Source organism: Triturus cristatus, chromosome 7 (assembly GCF_964204655.1).
Source record: "Triturus cristatus chromosome 7, aTriCri1.1, whole genome shotgun sequence".
NCBI lineage: Eukaryota > Metazoa > Chordata > Amphibia > Caudata > Salamandridae > Triturus > Triturus cristatus.
The window spans coordinates 525,083,939-525,109,603 of NC_140590.1; the positions used below are offsets into that span (position 1 = coordinate 525,083,939).

The 25,665-nt window shown below is 44.1% G+C and overlaps 1 protein-coding gene and 1 long non-coding RNA gene across 2 annotated transcripts in view; one reads left to right on the plus strand and one right to left on the minus strand.

The window, feature by feature from the left end:
* Nucleotides 1–19,771, plus strand: part of LOC146810013 (uncharacterized) — a 175,680-nt gene extending 155,909 nt beyond the window's left edge. Inside the window, exon 5 of the long non-coding RNA XR_014966533.1 lies at nt 19,687–19,771. This is a non-coding gene — a long non-coding RNA (uncharacterized LOC146810013). The remainder of the gene's footprint in view (nt 1–19,686) is intronic.
* The window catches only part of MGAT5B (alpha-1,6-mannosylglycoprotein 6-beta-N-acetylglucosaminyltransferase B), an 819,262-nt gene that overhangs the window by 222,150 nt on the left and 571,447 nt on the right, over nt 1–25,665 (minus strand). Inside the window, exon 11 of the mRNA XM_085616896.1 lies at nt 25,122–25,252. Coding sequence (XP_085473022.1) covers nt 25,122–25,252 — 131 coding nt within the window. The remainder of the gene's footprint in view (nt 1–25,121; nt 25,253–25,665) is intronic.

Here is a 25,665-nt window from a genome sequence, read left to right on the forward strand (position 1 = left end):
TCAGTCATAACTATTAATTTGTGTTCAATGTGATTAAATAGGCATTTGAACCTTCCTAAAAAGTTTTCTTGGTACATTGTTTGTTTAATTGTTTTATATTGAATGATCTTGTATACTGGGACCACTATTCTTATACTACAAAGATAATGAAGCAGATAATAGATCTGGATGCAAGATGAATGGAGAGAGAGTGGCACGGGTGGGAGAGAGCGTAATCTTACGACTCCACGGTCCAGGACACCCACTTCCGTGTGGATGTCTGGATGTCCTCAGTGGAGGTTTTTCCATTGATCATTGATATTACACATCTGGCCTGAACCATCTCTGACCATTCCCTGATTCTGCCTGTTGTTCGAACTCCTCAGATAAAGTACAATGCATCGACCTTGAAGTTCCACTTACGGGACCCTTAGAGATGATGCTTTCTTGATGGTCCTTCAGAAAGCCATTGTTACATTTTTTAGATAATTAACGGCTCCATTTCAAAATTTGCTACTGTAAAGGAAGCATTTAAAGTATATGTTAGGGGATTCACAATTGGGCAAATACATTGGAGTCTTAAAATACAACTGATACAACTGGCACATACAAAAACCAGACTTAAGCCATTGGAAAAAGGCTATGACTCAAATCACAGCCCCCAAGCACTATCAGGGCTGAACAAGACTAAAAAAGAGGTTAGAGAGCTCACAGACAGTGACAAGCAATATATAACCAAAGACCATGAGGCCCAAAACTACTGTGAAGGTGTCTGACCAAGTAAGACTCTCTCATGGCTACTTAAAAGAGCACACAACACAAAGCTATTCTCTCTCTCAGACTAGATACCGGGGGGACGCTGGGGCACAGGACACCATTGTGCGGGATTTTCAATCATAATACTCAATCCTATACATAAGCAAGACATCTGCTACAGACTCTGACACGCAGCGCTACTCAGTCGATGTTGCTGTTGCTTATATTGATGATGGACACATGCAATTCTTGCTTCAGCCTATGGTTTCAAAAGATATAATTTCAGCCACTGACAGATTCGCAGGTGGAAAATTCCTGGGCAATGATGGCCCATGGCTGAGTGCTATAAAGCATTTAAACTGTTATGAGCACCACATTTGGCTGCTATCAAGAGGCGGTGGAAACTGGAGAACTGCCTCCAAGCGCTAGAGAGGCGGTTATCACAGCAATACGAAAGCCAGGCAGGGACAGGCAATAATGTCAATCACACAGACCATTATCTTTACTAAACTCAGACAATGAGATTGTGGTTCGCATTGTAGCGAACAGATTGGCTCCAATGATGCCCAGCTTGAAATTGCCACAATTGAGTTTCATGCAGGTAGAGCCACGTTTAATAACCTAAGATCCATTCATGCAACCAGGCAGCAAATTAGGCCAGAGGTAATTGCCACCTCCATCCTAGATGCTGAAAAGGCATCAGACTCACTTGAGTGGCCTTTTCTGTTTGCAATGCTGCGTAGAATCTGCATCCCTTTCAAAGCATTGCATGCAAGTGAGCTACTACACGCCAGTCCTCTGGCTGGCATACGTGTCAATGACTGTATCTTGGATTGTTTTCGACTGGCAGAGGTACACAACAGGGATGCCCCCTGTCTCCCCTCTTGTTTTGCAGTTTTATATAGTGCAAACTGGAGCCGAAGGTTTCAGAGAGCTTTATATGAGCACCCGTTTGCATTACATATAGGCAAGAGGAGATGATGTCATTTACCCAGAATCACAGGATGCACGAGCCTCCCGCCAGACTCTAACCAGGTTCCCCAGCTTCCAATTCGGCGGCTCTAGCCATTAAGCCACATCCTCTCCCCATAGAAACTCTGGCTGCCTGGCTGTGTAGCAAACACTCGCATAGAGGCCTTACTTTCCTAAATAAATGTATATTACTTTCATTATATGCCGATGACATTATGCTGTTTGTGAAGGACACAAATATACATCTCAAGCCATTCAGGGCAAAAATAGTGCAATATAGAGATGTGTCAGGCAGATGCATCAACTGGACAAAGTCTGAAATGCTTCCATTGACTGCTGCAGCTTGCGAGTCGGCGATGGCAGTACCAGTGCGTTGGCACGTCGACCCTGTCAGATAAATAGGGATAATGCTAAATAGGGACGGGTATCAAATAATTCTAGATCATTTTTATCCAGTGCTTTTCAAACTGTGTGAACAATTCGAGAGAGAGATAAGATTGCGACTATATCGATGGTGGGCAGAATCTGGGGGCCTTTGTGATTCCTTTCTTACATCGAAAACAGAAATTGGCAATAATGTCCGGAATTGTCGATGCAAAAATGCCATTATTGGTAAAAAATGACTGTTCTGGAAACTGTCAGATTGATGTCTATATTCAAATGTGACACTGCCCTATGATGCTTTTTGTTGGGCTGCTATCGATCTGTTCCAATTGTAATGCTTTGAACAGACAGACCAAAATGTAGGCGATGTATACCTCTACGTGTGTATTGCATTCTTATATCTGGAAACCCAATAAAAAAAAAAGGAAAAAAAAAAAATTCTGCTTCACAAGAAGATGACCAGACTTTTTTCAAATGTGCAAGTACTGTGGTTTCTTCATGTCGAGTAGTACTCTTACGTCACGAGGTCACTTCGGCTGTTTCCTAGCAAGACACTCCATTGGATGCCTTGCCAAAGAGACACACGCTTTTATATTCTTACGTGTGTGCACTATCTATTAATCGATGCACTCCTAAATGTATTGGCATTCGTCTTCTTGTTTATAAAACTCACTTCAGCAGCAAATGGAACCATGTTAGAAGCACAAGTTAACAGTAGTGCTGGGAAAAATTTCAGAGTTGGGGTGGTGTCGTCAGTGTTACGTCACTGAAGTCATAGGGATTGTGAAACATTGAACAGTCACACAAAGAATAAGACTAGCAAATGAGTCATGCCAAGTGAACCGGAGAGGGGTATGGGTGTGATATGCAGCCGGTGGTGGATTTTGAAGCACACGTTTGCAAATAGATCGCTAAAGCATGGTGTGGTAGCACACTGTCATTTACAGGCACCAAAAGTTCCATTGAAATGGCCACAACATTTGTAATGACATGCAGTTTTACTGATAAAGCTATATACTGCACGAATAATTTATGGAATTCGGGTTTCTGCAAATATTTATCATTTGCATAAACCATAAGGTGTCTCTGTTTGTTTTGAACCTATTAAGTCTTTGCTTCCATCACACTTCAGAATTGCAAACAACGTGCATCATTTGTGTTTTCTTAACTGCTAACATATTTGGAAGTATGTTTATAGTTAATGTATAGGTATTTAAATGGTATGTGTGTTAGAAAAAAAGTGACACTTTACAGCCATTTCTTTCACACTCCCTGTACTCCAGCTAGGCTGTTCGACAGTTCACTTTACAAAGTCATCTCACTTTGTAGTCAAAGAAAGTAAACACCGATCTCCATGTCAATAGACTATGAAGTAGTTTGTCATAAGAGGTAGCCTGACTTTTTAACTCTCTGCTTGAAAACATAGCAAATGTGACAACATAAAAACAAAATGTAAAGGCATCTTTATAGCTCATTCACCTTCCGAACTCCAGCACAGTTATTATGGGGGTACTGCAGCACCCCTTGCACCTCTAATTCCAGCGCCTATGCAAGTGTATGTCAATTTTCTGAATAAAATACGCATCCCTAATGATAAAAAAGTGTACAAGGGGACACTAATCCAGTTTTTCCATTTACCGGACTATTGTTTCCCACTTTCAAGAATAGATGAACGGAACTGAAGACTCGATTCTGAGAATCGTGAGCTTTGGGAAACACGTCTTACTGCTATACTGAGAGTGGCCACTAGGTGTCACTAAAGCAGCAGTGTCTCTGCCTCTGACAGGATAGGACCCAGCCGTACTCTCAAAGGCCACTGAGAGTTGTTCTTCCAACAGTACCTGCCAGACTGGATAAACTCTACTGCGCCTTCTATGGGTAAGATGCATGCCACACCCCCTTCCGGTACCTCAGCTAATATAACATGCTAAGAGTGAGTCAGAAGCTATTACGTACTTCAGTAATGGTGTCCTGCTGCTAGAGGTAAACGAGTCAAAGAATGAACAGAGCGAGCCGAGCCAGAGCTGAGCCAATGGTATGGCTTGACTCTAAGGGTACCTGCACGAGCCGACCCTTGAAAAGTTTGCCACAGAAATCGTGCAACAAACCTCATTTAAACTATAAAAATGCCTCTATAATTATTTTTCATGTAACATGTTAGAGCCTTTCTGCATAGCCCGTCAGATGAAGCCACTGCACTGAACTTCGGAATCATTCAGACCCTGCCCCTGCCCTGCGACAATGGAAATAAAAGGCATGTGTACCCTACATGTGACATATAATCTTCTTATCATAGATGGAGCAACATTAAAATCAAATAAACCAAACACAAGAGATGTTTTTGTACAGCGCACATCCTGAACTCACATATTTGAAGGTGTTTTTTCATGTCATAATGAAAAAGGGAGACTCAGAGAAATACTGGGGCATATTATCAAGCACGGCGTTCCAATTATCGCCGCTTTAGCGGCAGAAAACTGCCGCTAAAGCGGCTATAATGGGCTTGATAATATGCCGCAGAGAATTCCCATAGAAGCCCATATTGATACCAGAAAATGGGCTTCTATGGTAATTCTCAAGGGCATATTATCAAGCCCATTATCGCCGTTTTAGCGGCAGTTTTCTGCTGCTAAAGCGGCGATCATTGTAACGCCGTTTCTTGATAATATGCCCCAGAATTTGCCTAGAATCACACAATCAAGCAGGAAAGAGAATTGATCCCAGGTTTCCTAGTTTCACGTTGTACATTTCAGCCAGGGCCGGACTGGCTCCCGGGCGTTTTGGCATGCTGCCCAGATGGGGGCTGATTTCGTTGATGGAGACCTGCGTGTGATGAACGAAATTCGTTTTGCTTTGTTTATTTCAAAGCACACGCAGGTCTCCATCAACAAAATTAGCCCCCACCGCAGTGACACCAGCACCCAGCTCGGCAGCATGCCAAAACGCCCGGTAGGCAGTCCTGCCCTGATTTTAGCCACTAGATAGCTATTTCATTTGCCTGTTTTACATCAAAGATTAATACTTTGTCTTTCATTCTTGGCACCTGAGACTAGAGTGTGGGTGGCAGGCAAATGCCACATTAAAGCTCGGCTCGCTTTCCACTTAAGGATCCAGGAAGACTTCAAGCTGAGCCATACCTGGGAGTTGACTCGAGCTTTCGGTGGCTCGTCCACCTCCACCTGCTCCGGAGCTCTGGTGGATACTGGAGCCATAAGCCGTACTCCTACCAGCTCCAGCAGGAACAACATTTACTTATTAATCCATGCAATTCTCCCTGAGCAGTCATCAAGTCCACCTAGCAGCGCTATGGTAGTATTTGTGAAGAGCTCTCCGGCCTAGAAGGGTCAATACTGTGGAGATCTGCAGCAGGCAACACCACAATGTTCTCTCTTTCTCAACACCCGCCTTTCCTCCTCACTAATGTTCTATGCCGCTGTCATCTTCAGAGGACTTTGCCAAGCCTAAAAATACGTCCCCATACGCACCTGGAGTACCCCGTCAGAATCGGCCTGCTTACTGACATTCCCACTGGAGTGTCGTCAGCAGCAGATATTTTTAGGCTTCCTTCTGACTCTCGAAATGCTAATTTTACAAGTAATATAAACAGAATATGGTGTGTGGGAGGAAGTGTTGCCCATGCGCACCCCCTGCTTGGAGACGTACTGAAGCAGCGAGTTGTAGAGTCCCTCGCGGAGATAAACATGGAAGCCTCAACCACTGCCATGACGCGCTCTCACTGGGGCCGCGCAACAAAATGTGACAAATACAATCAGCCTTTCAGAAGTACAACGACTGAGGTAGGAGAAGTGACACAATGCTGACGCGTCTGTGTGAGCTGAATACAGCAGATGGGCAAACGGGAAGAGACCTCAAACAGGGCCGGCTTTAGGGCAGTGTGGCTGGTGCGGCCGAACTGGCCGCTGACCTGTGGAGGGGGGTGCTGTGACCTCAGGAGGGCGCTGTGTTTAGCAATATCTTATGATAGGAAAGATGAGGGGCACTTTTGCAGGTGGTAAGAAGAGAATCCGATGAAGCGGTCATGGGACGTGGGGGCGCCAAAAGTGATTGCTGCACTGGGCGCCACCAGAGTTAAAGCCGGCCCTGACCTCAACAGAGAGGAATCTGGGAGAGGCCAAGCAAGCTTGCCCTGCGCAAGCAGCTGAAGCAGATTGCACTGTTGCGGCCTACGCTGTCTGTGCTCTTTGTGTATGTGGGGAAATGGCGCTGTTCTTAGTAGTGGTGGGTCGAGCCACTGAAAGCTCGAACCAGGCTCGAGCATAGAGCCTAACTCTGGATCAGCCCGAGGTCCCTTTGAAACCTCGAGCCCATAACGAGCCGAGCTCTTCATGTGGCTTCTTCCTGCCTACCTCCCTCTACACAGGATGTGGTGTTACAGTCAGAGCTGCTGACAATTTGAATTGCTCAACGCAAAATAAACCAGTATCCATAAACCTGAGAGAAGAAAAATTCATGAAAAAATATCCGAGATTAGATTAAATTGACACACCACTGCTTGTCGGCTTCTAAACAATTCGAATGGACGGTGGGCCATTGAAAGAGTGAAGAAAGAGGGGACCCTTGAAGGATTTCATTACCAGGTGTTCGAAGCAAGAAGAACTGACTCTGGTTTATTTAGAAAATAAGAAACAATTGGTCGTGCATTGATGTTCAGGGAATTCAATGGTGGCGAAAACAATTTTGGATAAGGGCTCCTTCGTTCTGAGTCCTGAGGAGAACCCTAGAATACTGAAGGGTTTTGAAACACATCGACAGTTTTTGTAACCATCAAGTGCATTTTAAATCAGAGACAGTGAGGTTAAGGGTTGTTATTGAACAAAAGACTGTAAATTGTTTTTGTCTTTTGAACCTGTACAGTAGCACTGTGTGGTTTCATGGCCTAAAGAGAGGAGCACTAAATATATGAATTATTAATGAGGTTCCATGATAGGCTTGGTAAAGTCAAAATGTGGGCTCAATTGCCTGTTATAAAAATTTGATGTGTTATTCTTTTGTCTGATGCTCAAAATTGTTTTCGGTATTCATTAAATTTCATGTGTGATGACAGGAGTTTTTGGTACATGTTGATGTGAGGGGCCTATGTATATTGTACTATGTACGTGCTGTGTATGATTTCACAATTTTGAGAATTTGATGCAAAGATTGAGAAATGTTGTAATTTGAGAAAAAAATGATTTAGAAGAAAAGTCTGAAAATAAATGGTGATCATATTAATTTGGATCTGTGATCACAGATTAAATCAGGTTTGGTAAATAGAAGTCAGTATTGGCACTTGTGACGTTAAGTATATAGATTTGTGACCGAGCCTTTATGGACGGGCGCCCAACCCCTAGCAAATTGTTGTGACTGTGGAAATAGGGCACCAGGCTTGAAACATCCTGCGATTTTAGGCAAATTACGTAACCTCCCCATTCCTATAACTAATACAAATGACCCTGAGTAATGTAACTGGTGCTCAAGTGAAGCGCTCGCTGTTAGCGTTATTGTTCATAAACTGCACTATGAGGTAAAACAAAGCCTTAACATAAGTAGATGCAAATAATACCCATTTACTGGCGGGTTTGTACATAGTGGATACATTTCGGCTTCCCCTGCTCAAATTGTATGAACTTAGGCAAATATATAATTCAACCAAAACTCTTTATTCATCATTATCGTGTATGAAACCACTTTCAAATAACTAAGTTCAGACTACCAATTTGTACTAAACTATCACTTTTAATAAGTACTTCTCAGAAGGTGTGGCTCCTCCGTAACGGCGGAGGAGTTTCACCCCACTGGTCAGAGTCAGTCACAGAAAAATAAAATGATATTAAACCAATAATCAATTTTGTTTTTCTGAGATTTCTCTGGCTGACAGTGTGTGCATGCAGGGCCAGGCCATGACTGACAGGAGTAGTGGGCACTTAGAAGTGTGCATATAAATTTGGCCGGCCTTCTTTGGATGGTCAAACAGACTTGCTCACTTCTAATTTTCCAACCCAGCTGTCTTCACAGCTGGGTTGGAAAAAAGCCACAGGCTCCCAGGCAGTGTCTGAGTGGCAGGCCAGGACATCAGACCAATCCTGGTGCCTCTCTCATAGCATGAGAGCACTGTCTAGGTTGGGTAGGAAGACTGTGCCTTCCCAGAGACTGCCGGGAGTGAAGCACCAAGGCGGCTGTCGGCATCGGGCAATAGGAGGTACGTTTAAAAAACAAATGATTTTTACCCTCAATTCCACGTAACGTCACCCCCTCAACCCTCTCCCCTCCAACAGTAGCGGTCCATGGAGGGAGTTCGGTGGGGCAGTGAGGCAGGGCGGGGGAGGTGCAGAGTGGGGAAATGTAAACACCGGAATATTGATGAACGGAGGTAAGTACACATTTAAATAAATAAAACAAATTCCTTTGTGCGTGCTGCAAAGGTTTTTGGTGCCCGCAGACTTTGCTATTTATCAGTTTTATTTTTATATATTTATCTGTTTTTAGCAAATGTCGGATCCAATGGTAACCATCCATTGTTGGATCGAAACTAAGGGTAAATCCGAAAACATGCACTGAGGTGAAGGTGAGATTAAATAAAAAATCCAAGTTGCACAACCATAACACAGGACCATATCAGCAAGGCTCTGGGGATGAGGCTCCTCTCAGGGGCTTAAATATTATTGGTGTTGCACATACAGTGGCCCTTGAGTCCAGAGGTGTTATGAGTCTAATTTATACACATTTTCACGGTATTGTACTCTCTAGACAGTGGACAGGATGAGAGAGAGAGAGAGAGGGATCCATTTACTTTTCTTTCACTAGGGTTCATTAACCATTACTACACCACTGGTCCCCACTCTCATGGACTCGCAACTACGGTCCAGTGCTGTGAGGCCAAGCAAAGCAGGGAGGCTGCATAACAAGCAAGCCAGCTAGGAAGTCTGGAGCAGCCCAGCCCAGCGGGATGTCCCAACACTGATCCTGGGAACAACCACTGTTCAGCGGTGCGAGGAGATAGCATTTGTTACCATGGTAAATAGGAGAGAGGACATATGACGCAGAAGGTGAACTATACCGGCCACTTTTCTCAACTGTTTACCTCTAGTGGTGATAAAAAAAGAAGGAAAATCAAAACTGAGAATTAAAATGGCCTAAACAAGTAGCACCCACCCTAAAATCAAACAGTTGGGTCAAGCAGGAAACCCAAGATTAAACGGCAGGACTTCTGGTTTCAAAACTCATAACAGTGCCACTATACAATATGCTTTAGCTGTTAAATAGAGTAGGAACCTGAACTAGGTCAGGATACAATGGGCAGGATACCCCAAAATGAACTTAGGGGCCCATTACGATGACGTAGCAATTGCCACCGCCGAGCCGGCGGTGGCGACCGCTACGCCATCATAACACGAAATACGCCCTGCCATATTACAATGGCGGGGGGGTATCGCAGCGAATGCAAAGTCCGTCCGCCGCTTTTACGCCATTCGGCGATCATTCCGATTGCTAGCCGGGCTGATGTGGGCCACTTATATGGTGGCGGTGCCTAACAGGCACCGCCAGCCTTATTAGGATGTGTGTGGTGAAAGGCCTTTCTGAAAGGCTGGCGGCGTTTGGCTTTTGGGGCCTGTTGCGGGCCCCCGGGGGAGTGGGGGGTGCACTTGGGGGGTACCCATGGTAACCCCTTGCAGTTCCCTGCACCAAGTGGCAGACACCGTGTGGTGCCTGCCACGTGGTGCAGGGAAATGCCAGGCATGCGATTTTGACCTCGCAGCGGGTGCTGCTGTACGCAATGCGTGGCCAGGGTGGCTGTTGCATCCTAATTCGCGGTGCGGGACAGCCGCATGTCTGGCGGGCAGTCCCAACATCGCAAGGATGGCGGGCGGACTCAGGTGCCCCCGCCATCCCAATAGGCCCCTTAGTGTTTTTTGGTAACCCCCAAGTAAACATCTTCTGTCCTGCAAAGTGATAATGGTAAGTTTGCTGCTGTTTTGTATATGGGCCCCAGAGATAGGGTGGGTCAAGGCGGAGCCCATTCATCACTGTTATAGGATAGGGACTGGCTCTTGTCATCAAGGGATCTCAGACATGGCCCAGTGCCGTGAGGCTGAGGGGAAGATGGGATAAGCCTTGGGTCTCCCAGTGCTGGAGCACGGGTGTGAGCCCCAGCAGAAGGAAGGAAGGCCCTCCCTCCCTTAGGTCTCACAAACACGATCAAGTGCTGTAATGCTCCAGACAGGGCCTGCCCTGGCCTTGAAGCTCTGGACTATGGTTGCAAGGCTCGGGGGGGGGGGGGGAGGGCAGCATCCCATTGGACCTCACATCCTTTATTAAGCACTGCACGGCCCAGAGAAAGGGGGGCATATGTTTGCCTTTGATTACTTCTCAAGTTCAATGAATAATTTTTCTGATAATATTCCTGTAAGCAAACTGGTGTTGATGTCCCAGACCCCACTCCACCTGTGTGCAAAATCCCTCCAACAGTTTGTTCCCCAGTGACCTTGCAGACTGCACAACGCCATGCTCATTCAACAAAGCTCTCCATTAATAGTGAAACAAGTAATTAATCATTTATGTTAAATTAAAAGACAGTGCAGATTCATTTACTAAAGTGGGTGTTGGAGGTTTTACAAGATATACCTTATAGTATCAAGCCTGTGACCTGGGTTGAGTTGATTGTATGCCTTGAACAGTGAAATGTCCAGTCCTCCAGTCTTCCACTTTCTTGACATGCTTCATGTGCATGGCCGTCACGTCTACACTCGCGTTCTTTCTTTCATTTCACACAGTTATGGACATGTAACAGATTGCAGCTATGCTAAGCGTGTTAGTTCTGAAGCAGGCCGCATAATGATCTCCAAAAGAGAGAAATAGATGCTATTGGCTAAAAGCCATGTTTTGATCAAGGAGTTCACAATCATCACAGTTTGGATGCTGTGAGTTTGTTATAGAAAGCTGAGCAGGTATGGGATTTTTTTCTGCGTGGATGTTGCCACGTTTTAATCTAATCTTGTTTACGAAGAATTAAGCAAGGTTATCACATCATTGTTCAGATTCTTGTAAGGTAGCCGAGGACGTGGGAGGAGATTGTAGCAATAATAGGGAATATTTATGTTGACAGGGTCAAAGCTTGGGAGATACGATCAAAGAAGTTGCTATTCTTGGCCTCCCTGGTTTTAAATTAATAAATAGCAGCTATGTTGATCTATTGTATTATTTTGTTTATAGCATGGTATCTAACCTACTGTCTTTAAATTCTTGCTGCTCTGCCCAATTAGACAGAATTTACTTCATGAATGAACCAAGGATTTTTTCCTATGTAGTTATTTCCCAGTAACTTCGGTTGAGATTTTCACTCTTTTGCTCTGCTTTTGCTTTTCTAATAAAAAGAAGTAATGGGATGAATGCTTGAATTAATCTAGACACTGGTCATTACTTCAGTTGAATTCTAGTATATGTTTTTATTCTCTTGTTACTACAATCAGGCACCAACCTTATGCAAACACGTCAGTTCTACTCAGTCATGCAAGATGTCCCCTCTAAAAGGATGTGTCAGTGACATATCTAGGGTTCTCCATTCCTTTTAGGGCGTATCACTGAGAAGAAGAAAAAGGTGAGTGGTAGAATATTCGAACCAATTTAACTCCTGTAATTATTGGGTAAGCATTCTAGGTGTTATTATTTTGACAAGTGTGCTATAGATGAGGACCACAAATATGTAAGTCAGCCTTGGACCTCCTGAAGAAATCAAAGAAAAATACCAGCTTGTGTTCCTTCATCTAATTTTATTCTGGTTTTGACATGGAAGTACTGGCCATGGTAGTAAAATACTGGTCAGCCAGAGTCTAGCACTGTGAGGCCCAAGGAAACCGGCCAGTTAGAGCTCAAGCCTCGCAGCATCATTTAATTGGATTTGGACATGTGCTTTCCAGGCGTGCTATCAAATTGCGAAAAATCACTGTATGCAGCTGTAAGGAGATATATATATCAAAACTGTTAATTGAATTGGCATCATGCTAATTTACAAAAGGAAATGCATTCAGGAACTGCCTAAATGTTTACTAATAATTAGTATCAGAACTTTCAAAGGCTCCAGAGGCCACAAGGAAAGAAATTCTTGGAAAGTGGCTTCTATGTCTCCACAGGACTACTAGCTAATTGATGGCATTTGGTACCCACTTCAACAATAGTCTTGTATTATTAAGATACTTTATTAGCTAGGCTATATGCTGAGAAATGTCATGATAATGTGAAGGGGATCTTAATAATATTGGACTATTGTTGTTGATATGGTTGGTATGCAGATGACTACGAGAAGTCCAGTCCAGGATTCCAGTCCGGGTTTTTCGAGTTCGGCCGCCGCCATTCGAGTCATTCGAGCGAGGAGAGGCACGTCGCTCACATAGCCGCCATCAGTCAGGGGGGCCGCTGAGCATTTGGCGCTGCCTGGAATTGCCCAGAGTATCCCGCAGCAGCTGCAACTTGCAACCGCGGCTCACAGCCCCACTCACAGCCACGCGGTCTGCACCCGCAGCAATTTCTGCAGCAGCTGGGGTGGGGTGGACGAGGAGCTCTACCCCTGGATGTGTTTCGGCGGTGAGCAGCGGATGGAGCAGCGGATGGAGCGGGAACAGGAGTGACTACTGTGACTGTTGGTGAGCTGGAGTCAGCATGGTTCCACTTCTCCATTTAGCTGACAAAGATTGTAATACAAAAGCATGTAAAGCATGTAAAACAAACATATTTGCCTTTTAATCAGAGGATTGACGCCATAGATTGGGTTTAAACACCTGCCTGGTCTTGTGTGTCGCTAGCGAGAGTGGGAAGTGGGAAGCAGTGAGAGCGGCAGCGGCAGCGGTAGCAGAGGCAGCGGTAGCAGGGCGTTTGAGAAGCCGCTACGCTGCAATACCGCAACCACAACCACAACCGTAATACCGTGGCCGTGAAGCCGCCATGGTGTCGATGTCGGTGTCGAGGTGAACCCCCGGAGACAGCGGGAGTGTTCTGGTGTCCTTTGAGGGGCAGAGGTGTGGGAGAGCAGCGCAGAGCACATCAAGGAGGGAAATAAGCCCTGCACTCCTGGAACAGATCAGACAGCAAGTGAGGTGCCTAGCCTGGCCTGGCCTCCCTTCACCAGAAGCGACCGGATTTCACTTGCTGTTGTTGGACTGAGCCCTGTATGCCCTGCATGCCCTGCGGTTAATGAGTAGGCAGGGAATCCTCACTGAGCTCACCTGCAGGGAGTGCCGCTTTGTTCTCCCTCTTACCTTCCTGCTTGTTGAGCCTACGCCTCGCGGCCCCCGCTTCGCGGGAGCCGCTCGCAGGCTAAGGGTTTTGCCAAAACTTCTGTTTCTGGACCCCCCTGAGTGCATTGGAGCACCAACGCGACCTCGTGGAGCAAGCGACTGCATCACAAGGCTGAGGCGGGACTGCGAGGACCAGCGTGCAGCGCGGCGCTGATCGGCCGCAGCTGGTCCTCTTCCCGCCCCTCCACCTGACCTTCTTATTTAATTTGTGGTAGCAACGCGCACGCGGGACGCGCACGGGGCAAAGAGCGGGCCGTTTAAGGCCGTTCAAGGACGGCTGAGGACGGCCCTGGCCTTGAACCCCTGCCTTTTCGCCCTTAATCATCATTAAACGTCCAAGGTAGGCGGAATTGTGTCCTGTACTTTCGTATAACAACATCAGCGGCCGCCCTCCAGCTATTACACCATTCTCTATTGACCCTGCGTTACAGATGTCGGCCATGCGCAATAGAACCAGAAGTTGTGCGAAAAAAGCTACGGTGGTTGCACAGGTGACAGGACCTATAGATCTTTTTATTTCCCGTGTACATGAGACTATTGATCAAAGCATTGTTTTACTGGAAAAAAGAGTCTCCATGGATCTTGCAAATGCTAAGCGCTCATCCTTGGGTTCTCTTGCTAATGCTAAATCACCCGCTTTGCAGTCTTCGAATATTTGTTCCCTACCCCTAACCATGCCCACTAATAATGCTCCGATTGTACCAAATACTGTTGATTTATCGGTTGCCCCATCAGACTCGGACCCGTCTTTTGTTGATCTGGAGGTTACACCAGATCTAGAGGCCTGTCAGTCACCTGGCAAAGCGGTTCCGAGTCTGAGCGGGTTTAATGATGTGGTAACAGCTCCTGTACCTATAGTTTCCCGGGGAAGGGTTACCAATCTCCCAAAGGCTACATCTAAGAGTAAAAACAAAGTAAAACTAACAGTTAGGAATCATAATCTGATTTCCCCCACTCCACAAACGACATCAGGCATTCCTTGCTGGGTGCAAAACATGGTAACAGATTTAAAACTGGACCTTGAAGCCACAATAGCACAAATCAAGCCTTTAATCTCCAAACTGGACAGGCTTACGTCTTTAATACATTCGAAATGGCCACACAAAACGAATGGGCAAGGGCCTGATCAGCCACAAGGGATTACAGAAGCAGCCCCTAAATGTTCATCATGTATCCAGCCCCCTAAAGATGTATTAAACAACGTTCAAGTAACCGTAGCCCCCGGGAACCCAGTTATACCTCATTTGTTGCAAACAGGGAATAATTTTGTTCAATCCACAACTATACCCACTCCGAAGGTGGTGGGTTCTATTTTGACTCACCAACACTCTGTTGTTGGTAATAATACCACCACTATTCAAGTAAAAGATGTTGTAGGGAAATCTAATACCCCTTTAGTACCTCTTCCTACGAACAAACCTGAAGGTCCTAAGCCAAAGCAGGCACGTTTTAGGTCAATTAATCTACCACCAGAGGTTTCCCCTTTTGTGGTTGTGTTGACAGCAGTCCCCCCGTTGAAGGAGGGAGTAAAAGAAACTCACGTTGAGCTAAGAAATAAATGTGCTCAATGGTTCCACTTACATAAACCTCTACCTAACAATATGAACGGTGAAATTCTTACTGTACGTAGAGGGGACTGGGTGGGCAGAAGCAAGAAAACAATAGTAGGGGATGTAATTACAGTTAATTTTAGAGATATAGGGGCAGCTAGTTATATATGTAATGCACCCAACAGTGGTCCTGCGACTCAAATTAACCCACTCCCTTTGTCTTATTTTTTACCAATGCCTTCAAGACCAAACCCTCCTTGTTCCACTTTCCAAAGTAATAGAGGATCTGTGTATCCCCTGCAACATGTTACTAAACCCTGGCAGCAACCACTACACCCTTCTTCTTTTTTTCCACATTATGTTAATTTTCACCAGCAGCCATTACATGCTCCATCTTTTCCCCTGCACCATGTTAATCCCCAATGGCAACATCCTCCCCATTTTCCACCACCCCTATTTCAGCCTGCCCATCAGTGGCAGCAACCCTTTCAGCCACTACAACCAGTTAAACCCCAGTGGCAACAAACATGGCAGGACTTGCCCCCTTCCCAAGATCCCTTGTACTCACAACTTGCCCATCCTAACAGATATGCTGTGTTGGACGAGGTAGATTGACTCAGCTCTACTGAAGCTTTGGATTTAAACATCTCTACGTCCTATTTAGATATGGTGAGTGCTTCTCCAGTTACACCTTTAGCCGCACTTCCCGAACCCCCAATGGTGTCATCGCTAATACCCCTCTCGCGTTTAGAAAATAGGGATAGCCTTGATGCATGTACAGTTACTGTTACCCCCAGATTAAGCCCAGATATCATCTCTCGGGAAGATGGTCCTACTCTATTACGAACAACTCAGCCAGAGTCGTCTGTTGTTGGCGATTCTGGTAAACCAGCAGGACTCTCTCTTGTTTCCTGGAACATCGCTGGCCTTGCCAGCAAACTAGGTACACCCTTCTGGACCAGTTTTTTGGGGGAGGGATTGGACCTAATTTTGTTGCAGGAAACTTGGTGTCTGGACCCCATTAACATCGAAGGGTACGCATCCCACTGTCTTAGAGCCACCAAATCTAGCTCGGGTAGGGCTAAGGGTGGCCTTTTGGTGCTTTTATCTACCAAGCTGTGTGATTGTACGGTTAAATACAGCACGACAGTTGGGACCCATAGCCAAGTTATAAGGGTGGAGTGCAGGAAGAATATTGATTTAGTTGTAATAAATTTCTACAACAATATCTTTGATGCTACCAGAGGGGATATTCTACCGCCTCTAGAAAGGGAAATTACCAAAGCCCTTGGTATTTCGAAAAGAAAGGCCGAGGTTGTCTGGGCAGGGGATTTTAACCTGCAGCCCTGCCATTTGTCTAACGGGAACATCTGCGGCTTTGGTGCAGCAATGAGTAGTCATTGGGGGGGTTTGGGTGTGAGGGAGGATTCTCCTCACTTCCAACATTGCAGTTATGGTTCCACATTAAACAATATGCTAGTCACACTAGACATGACCCTGTTAAACTGTAACATAAACAACCAGGCAATAATATGCCCTACATTTACAGGCAGAGATGCAGGATCATTTATAGATCATATTCTGTTGTCTAGCAGTGGAGACTTTACCGATCTGTATGTAAATGAAGAAAGTCTCAGTGACCATAACAGCCTTCGTGTTACCCTTCTGGGGCATGGTACCTCGACAGATTCAGGTGGAAAATGTTCAACTGACTTAGTACCTATCAGACCGAAGGGTCTAAGGATTAAATGGACTGGATTAAATTCTAAGGTTAAGCAGAAGGAGGTTCTTACTAGTTGTAAGAACCAAATTAGTTTCTGTTTGGATGATGACTGTGACTCAGGCTGCCTATTAGCTCACTTTGTCTCCATGAATAGTATTATTGATGGTATTTTTACTAAGGCCCCGTTATCCAATAGTGGTCCGAAGCAGGGGTGGTTCGATAAGACCTGTATAGTCGCCCTCCGTGATTTAAAGAATGCTTTAGGCACCAAACCACGCGATAAGACGGATATACAATTTTTTAGGGCTAGATATAAAATAGCAATCAATACTAGGAAAAGGGTATTACAGATTGAGGCGTGGGATAAGTTGAAGGAAGCAGCCGAGACCAAAAACTGCAAACTGTATTGGGAAACAATTAACAGCCCGTTTCTCAATAAAGAAGATGTTCCAGAATTAACATCTTATGTGGCATGTAGCGATTGGGTCAGTCATTTTTCCAAAATTTTCAATCCAGAAGGGTTATCTCTTGAGTCACTGTCACCTGAGTCTACCCCATGGCTACCCCTCCCGTTGGGAATAACATTAGAAGAAAGCCATGAAGCAATTTCTTTAAGTAAAGGAGGTAAGGCCCCTGGCCCCGATGGGGTCCCGCTGGATTTATACAAAGATGAACCAGCTTTATGGGCTCCCATCCTGGCGAGGATATTTAATTGCGCGGCAGAAACTAATTTCCCGTCTACTTGGGGTCAATCGGTCATTATTCCTCTACATAAGAAAGGTGATAAATCAGAGGCCTCTAACTACCGTCCAATTTCATTATTGGACGCCTCTGTAAAGGTGATGAGTAGGATTTTGCTCAGGAGGCTGGAAGATTGGGCAGCTGATTTTAACATCTTAACTAGAGTCCAATATGGCTTTCGGAAAGGCCTGGGCACATTGGATCAATGTGTAAATTTGGACCTTTTAATTAACAAATATACTGTGGCTAAAAATGGCAACCTCTTTTTATATTTTGCTGATTTGAGCAGCGCTTTTGATTTGGTTAACCACACCATTCTTTGGGAGGTTTTGCTAGATGCAGGGGCTCCGAGGGAAATAGTTCATTTTTTAGCTAGACTTTACGAAAAACTCTCCTGTAAGGTCCGCTATGGCACCCTTGGCGAATGTACCCCGTTTTTCAAAGTGTCTCGGGGCATACGCCAGGGATGCGTTTTGGCCCCGTTGTTATTTTCCCTCTTTATTAATGACGTCGACCGTTCCTTGGTTGACATCCCAGCAGATGCCCCCCTGATTGGTGGTAAACCTGTTCCGCTGTTACTTTACGCGGACGACGCTGTTCTTTTATCCCGAACACAGATGGGCCTTCAGCGCCTAATCGATAATTTTATGCAGTTTATTCAAGCTAGGCGGCTCCGCGTGAACAAAACTAAGACGTATGTTATGTCATGCGGTCGGGCAGCTAAGCAGGCAAAGCATACCTTTTTCCTGGATAAGGAAAAGTTGACTCCTGTTAAGTCCTTTTGTTATCTAGGAATTACATTTAACAATAGCGGGTCTTGGACCTCGGAATTTGATTCTATCAGACTAAAAATGCTGCGGTCTACTTGCAGTATTTTTCGTTTTGCCTCTAAACTTGGCTCACGAAGCATTTTAGACATGATGAACATATACAATGTTTGTTGCGTCTCCTCTGCACTGTATGGGGCAGGTGTATGGGGCCATAGTGTGGGTATTTCCCTGCAGAAGGAGGAAAATAAGTTTTTAAGGAGGTTGTTATGTGTTCCCCCTTCTGCCTCCATTCTGCTGATCCATGAAGAAGTCGGGATCGAGTTTATTTCTGACTTAGCAGCAGTCCGGCCACTTTTATTGTGGCGTTCTATTTGGGCTAAACCAGAGACTCGATTTACTCAGGATATTATTCTTGATTGTATAGGCTTGGACCACTCTTCACGCATACAGTGGTTGAGATACATCCACCGTTGGTATCTCCTTCTTTTTAATATTGATGTGTTCCGTGAGCCTGAAGAGGTTGTTTCTATCTCAAAAAAAGAAATTAAGACAACGTTTCTAAACTTCCGAAAGGCAGAGCGAGATAAAATTTCTGGCAATCTTATTACCGTGAAATTTTATAAAGATTTAAATCTAACTTCGGGGTTCCAATCCTATCTTGTGTATGTGACCCGTCCCTCTCATCAGTATGTTTTAACACGTGTCAGATTGGGTATTGTTCACCATTTGGTTGCATTTCCAAACACAAGAACCAGTTCAGATATACCCTGTCCGTGTGACAGTATTTCTCGGCAGAATAGTTGCCACTTTTTACTTTTCTGTAAATTTTTTCATTTTTTCAGGTTAAAATACCTTAAGCCAATTTTTATTAAATATAATATCCGTACTACAGAAACAGCACTGATACTTTTATCCTCATTAGAGAACGAGGAGATCTGTTTTTTTCTGGCTACCTTTATTCTGAAGTGTACAGCTGTCAGGAAAAGTATTGTACTATAATATTTTTATACTTACCTGTCTGTACCTATGTTATACAGCTGCCAGGTATTGTATTATGCTGCTATTACTGTTTACATTCCTGTCTGTATATATACGTCTTCAAGTTTTATACCAATTTTTGTAATTAAGGTATTATTCTTATTTGTTGATGGCCACAGTATATTATGATTATTTATAAATTTTGATGTACAGCTGCCAGGAAAGGCCCATTGAGTAATCCCTACTGCTCTCCTGTCTGTTCATTTATGAATGTCTTGCATTTTATAATAGTACGTTGACTCAAAATGGCAAGATTACTTATTAATTGTTGCACTTTAGTTTTTTGCACAACGTCTTACCATCTTTTCTTATAAGTGTTCATATGGTGATTTTAAACATTTTAACTATGTATCTTCTGCTTGTATGATTTGTATGTACAAATCGAATAAAAGCTTTTAAATTGAATTGAATTGACTACGAGAAGTGTAAATATTAGAGGGCGTAAATGTTCTTAAGGGTAATTTATCGTTATGTGTGTTTTACAGCACTGATGAAGTCCCATGTGGGGCAAGAAACACGTTGCTGGGCTGTCATCGTCTATTTTTATGAAGAAATGAAGAATAAAGACTGATCATGTATTTTTAATTAATGGCATATAAGTCTCCTTATTGGACATTACATATTGATGGATGACTACACCTCAGCTGTATGGACAGTTGAAAACATGGTTTATGTAACATGTGATTGACCATTGTGAAAACTGGATTTGGTCTTTGAGTTCTTCCTCTTAGTAGATTACTTTTGCTTGTGATTTAGGGGGTCATGAGGCAGCCCGACACTGGCGTAAGAGACCAAAGTTATTGGACTAAATTCCTAAATTCGTACTTGTGCCATGGAGAACAACAATTTCTGTCATTGATTTAATGGCATTTCCTGTGGTGTCATTTCCTGTGACATTACATTGCATGAAAATTAGAGAGGCCTCAAACAATCCCTTTCCCCTAAAAATCCTGAACCCAAAAAACGTGTTTTTAGTTTTACTGTGAAATATCTATCAGCTATTCATCCTTCTAAGGCTGATAAAATGAGAACCAGTAAGTTGAATGACTACAGCTATTGTGTACAGTTGCATTTGACTGCACGACCATAATAAAATACAACAAATATATACGCTAAAAAGTTTCAGACTATAAAAGGCCAAAACGTTTACTTTAACAAATAGTATCTCAAGTCGAACACCTGGGTACTGGACCTACCAGTCAGGTGTAATATTCAGGAGGCCAGACGTGTATTCGAACAAACGTTAGAGCCCTTCCCACACATCATGACATGGGAAACAAAGGGAGGACTAACCATCCATGGCGACCTAGCGCCTCTGTAACCAGCTGATGCCCACACATTGTCTACATTTGTAGAAGAGTGCTTGGCACCCTTTCTGTAGGGAACGAATGTGCTTTCAATTGTGTATTGTTTCAACGCCTACTTGGCAGGATGCTTACCTGGACGCTGCCGACTGGCAAATTATTTTCTGTGATGGTAAAGGAGAGAAGGCAAGAAAAGTCAAAGGTCGTCTGGAGGGCCACTTTTCTGTTTTCTGAGCGGGAGATGGCAGGTGGGGTGGGAGAGTAGGACATACATTAACACCACCACACCTTGTATTTTCGTGCTGTAAAAATGAATGTGCTTAAAGTAAACTACATTAAGGCCATTTTACTACTGCTTGTTTCCAAGGGCAAAGTGCTCCTGTTCAGGGTCACATCAGCTGAACTAACAGATCTGAAAACAATTATTTGTAAAAGAAAAGCCCAGTGCTGGACCATAGCATCGCGGGTGACAGAGTCATTTGGTAGCTCTACTCGGGGTCAGACTTGGTCAGAAAATATGCCTGGGCACCCAAATAAAAACGGCCCTCATTAGAGTATCAAACAGCTAAAAAGTAGCCCACGTTGGCAAATTGGGCCAGCTCTGAACTGGTAAGCACTCTGTATCAGTGTTTTGCAAGGTATGAGGGGCTGCACGCACTTGTGCTGTCTCTCAGCCATAAAACAGGCCCACCAACAGTTCAAAGGCCAGCCTGCACTCTGACCTTTCAAGCCAGCCCTTCTGGCACTACCACACTGTCCTGTAGGCCAGTCCGACTCTGACCCTGCTATGTGTATCTGTCCACACTTCCCACGTGCCCTTCTTTAGCAAATCAGTTTCAGTTATATAATGTGCCAATTTTTCTCATTTCTTCCTCTTAAAAACACATTTTGCCACATTTTGAAAGGCACTTTTTTTCAGTGGTGGAATAGTGGACAAAGTAGACTAGAAGCTCGCCATAGGCTTCTGCCTAAATCATGCAAATACAAAGAACCCGTGTTCCTTGTTTTTATTCTGGACCCTGCAAACCTAGGCTCTAATCCCAGATTTGGCATGTGACCGAAAATATGTGATGGCGAATCTATCGGTGTATGTTATCGTGCTCAAACTGCACATTTGTATAATGTAAAAACTAACTACATATAGTGCTTTCAAGTAATATTAAAATAATATGACACATAATGTCGGATATACATCATCAAACCAGCCGTAATAATATTCAGGTGTAATTCATGGCTTGATTGCCAGCCCCTTCTTTCTGGGCTCCCATTTTGCAGTTCATCTGCCACTTCACAAATGTGTGCATTACATGGGCTCATGCATAATGTACTCAAATTCCAGGGCTAGAGTGAGTGTAGCTGTTCATGTGACAAAGCATTGTCTTTGACACAAATCCTGTTCGGTATTTTGTCCTTGAAAGGCTTGTCTGGTGGAGTGCACCCACGCTTTGTGTTTTTGGATTTGAAACTGGACATCTTCGGTTGAAGTTGCGTCCCATCAGGACAGACGTTTCCTATCAAAATGCCATCACTGCAAAGGTACTGAGGCAGTAGGCTGTGAATAAACTAAGGTTTTCAAAACTGAACAACTAATCTCCTCAGAAGAGGTCCACAAAGACGAAAACAGAAACTTCACTGAAACAATAAACAAAAGTGAGGCATCTACACTAGTAGTAAATTAAGTGTGAGGAAATGTGCTACCACAAGATTACTGAGATGTGAGTATATGGATAATGAAGCCAAGGACTGGATGTAACTGTGAATGAGCAGATTGCAAAATATTTAACTACACAACCCACAATGCATTGAGCGGACACAAACAGAGGAAGGGCTATACACCTATGAAATATACCTGCCAGGGGCGTAACACAGGCCCCCGCAGCCCCCGCGGTGCGGGGGGGGCCCAGAGCTGCAGGGAGCCCCCTCAGCACCATACTCAGGCCTGAGAGCTCCATAATAAATATGGAGTGGGGGCCCCTTCATGTACCTTGAAAGGGGGGCCCCTCAACTTTCGTTATGTCAGTGGTAAGTGCAGAGGGAGACAGGTGGACATATGAGATCTAGGATGTGGATGGAAGAGCCACAGGGGCTACCATACAAAAACAATGGATGAGGATGAGGGAGTCATTCATGAGTCAACAGGGAGTTCAATTGCCACTCGATGGTGTGGCTTGGCATCCATGTGGACTACTTTGCATTCTCCATGAGCGAACCAATTTCACTATTCATCTGTTCAAAGTAATCGTGACCTCAGCTTTTGCTTCTTCTGTAACTCGCGCCTTTTAGCACACCATTGTCTCTAGTACTGAATAATATTTTTTTAGGAAAGCATGCAATAACTTAATTTTTCCTCCATTCATCCAGCCTTGCTAATATCCAGCTGCCCACCCGTTCCCTGTTTGTCTCAGAATGCCAGCTATCTGAGTAGTAGCTTTGGGGTGGCTCGTCAGTAGTGTATGGGGTGGCTCGTCAGTGGTGTATGGGGTGGCTCGTCAGTGGTGTATGCTGCTGTTTTACAGACACAGGAACATCCAGTCCAACGTCCCTGAGCACACAATGGAAAAGGAAGACCTAGGGGTATCAAGGTGGAGACAGGAGGAGGCCAAGATATGGAGTGCCGAATGGTAAACAACGAGGAAGGAGGATGAATGTGTATTCTAAGTGAGAAGTGAGCCTTTGGTAAAGACATGTAATGATCATGCAGAGACATGGGGAGCTTTAAGTTCGAAAGCCCTATAATCTTGTACAGCTGGGAACCACTCCATTTTTCACCTTCCTCTCCTGAAGTCTCCAGTGTTTTAGATTAGAAAGTCCAATCAGGAACACACTACTCCCAGTCCGGATGCTGGTGAGCATCCCCATCGTACCTAGACACCAAGCCCTGGCTGGTGGAGCGGACACATTTTTGGGGTACCTTGGTGCACATTAGGGTTATACATTTAGGCTTCAAATCAGACCACTATGACCTTTTGTGTATTTAATGTTCACAAGCCTTGTGAGCGGTCATCTCCTTTGTAGCCATTACTTCACTAGCAATAGCTGGTATGAGTTCTGATAATGAGGCACACAGTTATTAAAGATGCACCTGCTTTTAGGGTTACTCGGATATGTTCGCAAACATTAAACAACACTTTCACAGAGAAAACAAGTGCTGCTCACAGAGGAAACACCCATCCCCCACTTAATTGTTCTTACTTTCTTTCTTTGAGGTAGTCTGGAGGATATGCTTAGAACAGTGGTTCTTGACTTTTTGACTTTTTCAAGCCCTCCCTCCCAACGCCCCCCAGCCCCTGCCCACTGAATCATTACTGGAACCATAGACCCTACTCTAAGCAGTTTCTATGATTTGAACCTCAGAACAATACAGAAAAATACAGAAAAAAAGTATACATCAAATAGACAAATTATAAAACATTCTCTTTAGTTCACAAAGAAATATAAACATAATCTAAATGTTAATTCTAATCAGAAGGTTGGGACTTTTCACAGATAAACTTTATTTGTGAAAGGTAAAGCTATATGCTGGACTGTAGCATGTCACTTTGTCTTTTTTGATCTTAATACATGCTATCTGTTTGTCTGTGCATACATATGCTTACCCGGAGGCCACTAGCCACATCCACACTAGATTCTGTTTTCTGTCCTTGCACTGCATCCACAAATTAAGTTAAGAATGGCAACACATGTATTAGCCTCCAGTTTCAAATTCCTTCACATTTACAGAGCATTCTACAATTTGTAATTTTAGATTTTGCGATTTATATATATTATACTTTATTAATCTGCTAATAATATTTAATTTTCGAAACAGCTGATGACACCCTAAGTAGGTGTAGCAGACTTCTAGAGGCAAGTGGATCCCAATTTAACAACCGCTGGCATAGAGCTTTCCGAAAGAAAAGCCTGGAGTTTTCACCTGTAACCTTTGTACTTTAAAGAGGCCCCTGCTATTCCAGACCTTATCATCCTCTTACTCCCACTCCAACCCTTTATATATATGTATATATATGTATATATATATATATATATATATATATATATATATACACACACACACACTTTATATTTTATACTTCGGGACCTGCTCAATTGTTTAGGATCACCATACCTCTAGCTGGAGAGTCCACATGAGAAGCACAGGAGAAAGGAAGAAAGAGAGAGGGTCAAATCAACTTCAAACTTTGCACAAATAAACTACACACCACTGGACAGTTGGTGCCATCACAGCTTCAGTGCACACCCAAAGCCTTTCTTCCCTTAACTTCCCATTAGTCCCTTCTTTTGCAGTAGTTTGCGGGCTTGTCTAGAAATTGGGCAATTGCAAGATATGCCAGAATCTCAGAAAAGTTAACAGAGCCAGGGAAGTCAAGCACAAGTCATGCAAATGTCACTAGACAGGACAAAAGTGCTAAGTCAGTCACATGTCTGACACTTATTTCACATATGATTTCACTTTCGGAGACACAAGCCTAACACTGACTGGTTCTGCCCAGGTCTATCAGATTTTCAAAGGTGTGGACTATCCCTGTAGGTTGCTGTCTACCTTCAATTATCTGCTGTGAACAGATATGATGAGCAAGGTAGCTGTAAACTTGGGATTAAAGAATCTACTACTCTACCTTCCACATGTTGGCTTCCTTGCCATAGACGACCGCCATGTTGTCCACCTTATTCATCTTGACAAATTGCTTTTCGGTGTCATTAAGCTCCTCGGACACGAAACCCATGAAGGAATTGTCTGGTGTGTGAGCTAAAAAAAACAAAAGCAAACACAGGCAAGTGTAAGTGAAAATTCTTATGCTCTTCTTTTAACTCATGCATTACCTTTGGGCCCAAAGGACAGCACAGAAGAATGAGTTGTGTTATTTAAGCTTTGTCCGATGACCATCTAATCATTTGCACGGATCAAAAATGGCTAAAAGCTGCTAACACTGATTCATATGGGGAGTTTATCACACTCTTCTTCTAGGGCGGAGGAGTGTTGTCCAGTGCTTTCCAGCAGTGTAAAAAAGAAAATGATAATAACTCAATGTTATTATCATTTTATTTTTTCATGTTTCGGGCGCTGCAGCCTTGGGAGGCGGGCCGGGGCTGCTCTGCTGAGAGAGCAGGAGAAGGGAGGAGTGGTTTTCACTCACTACGTGCGCATTAATGTTTGGCCAG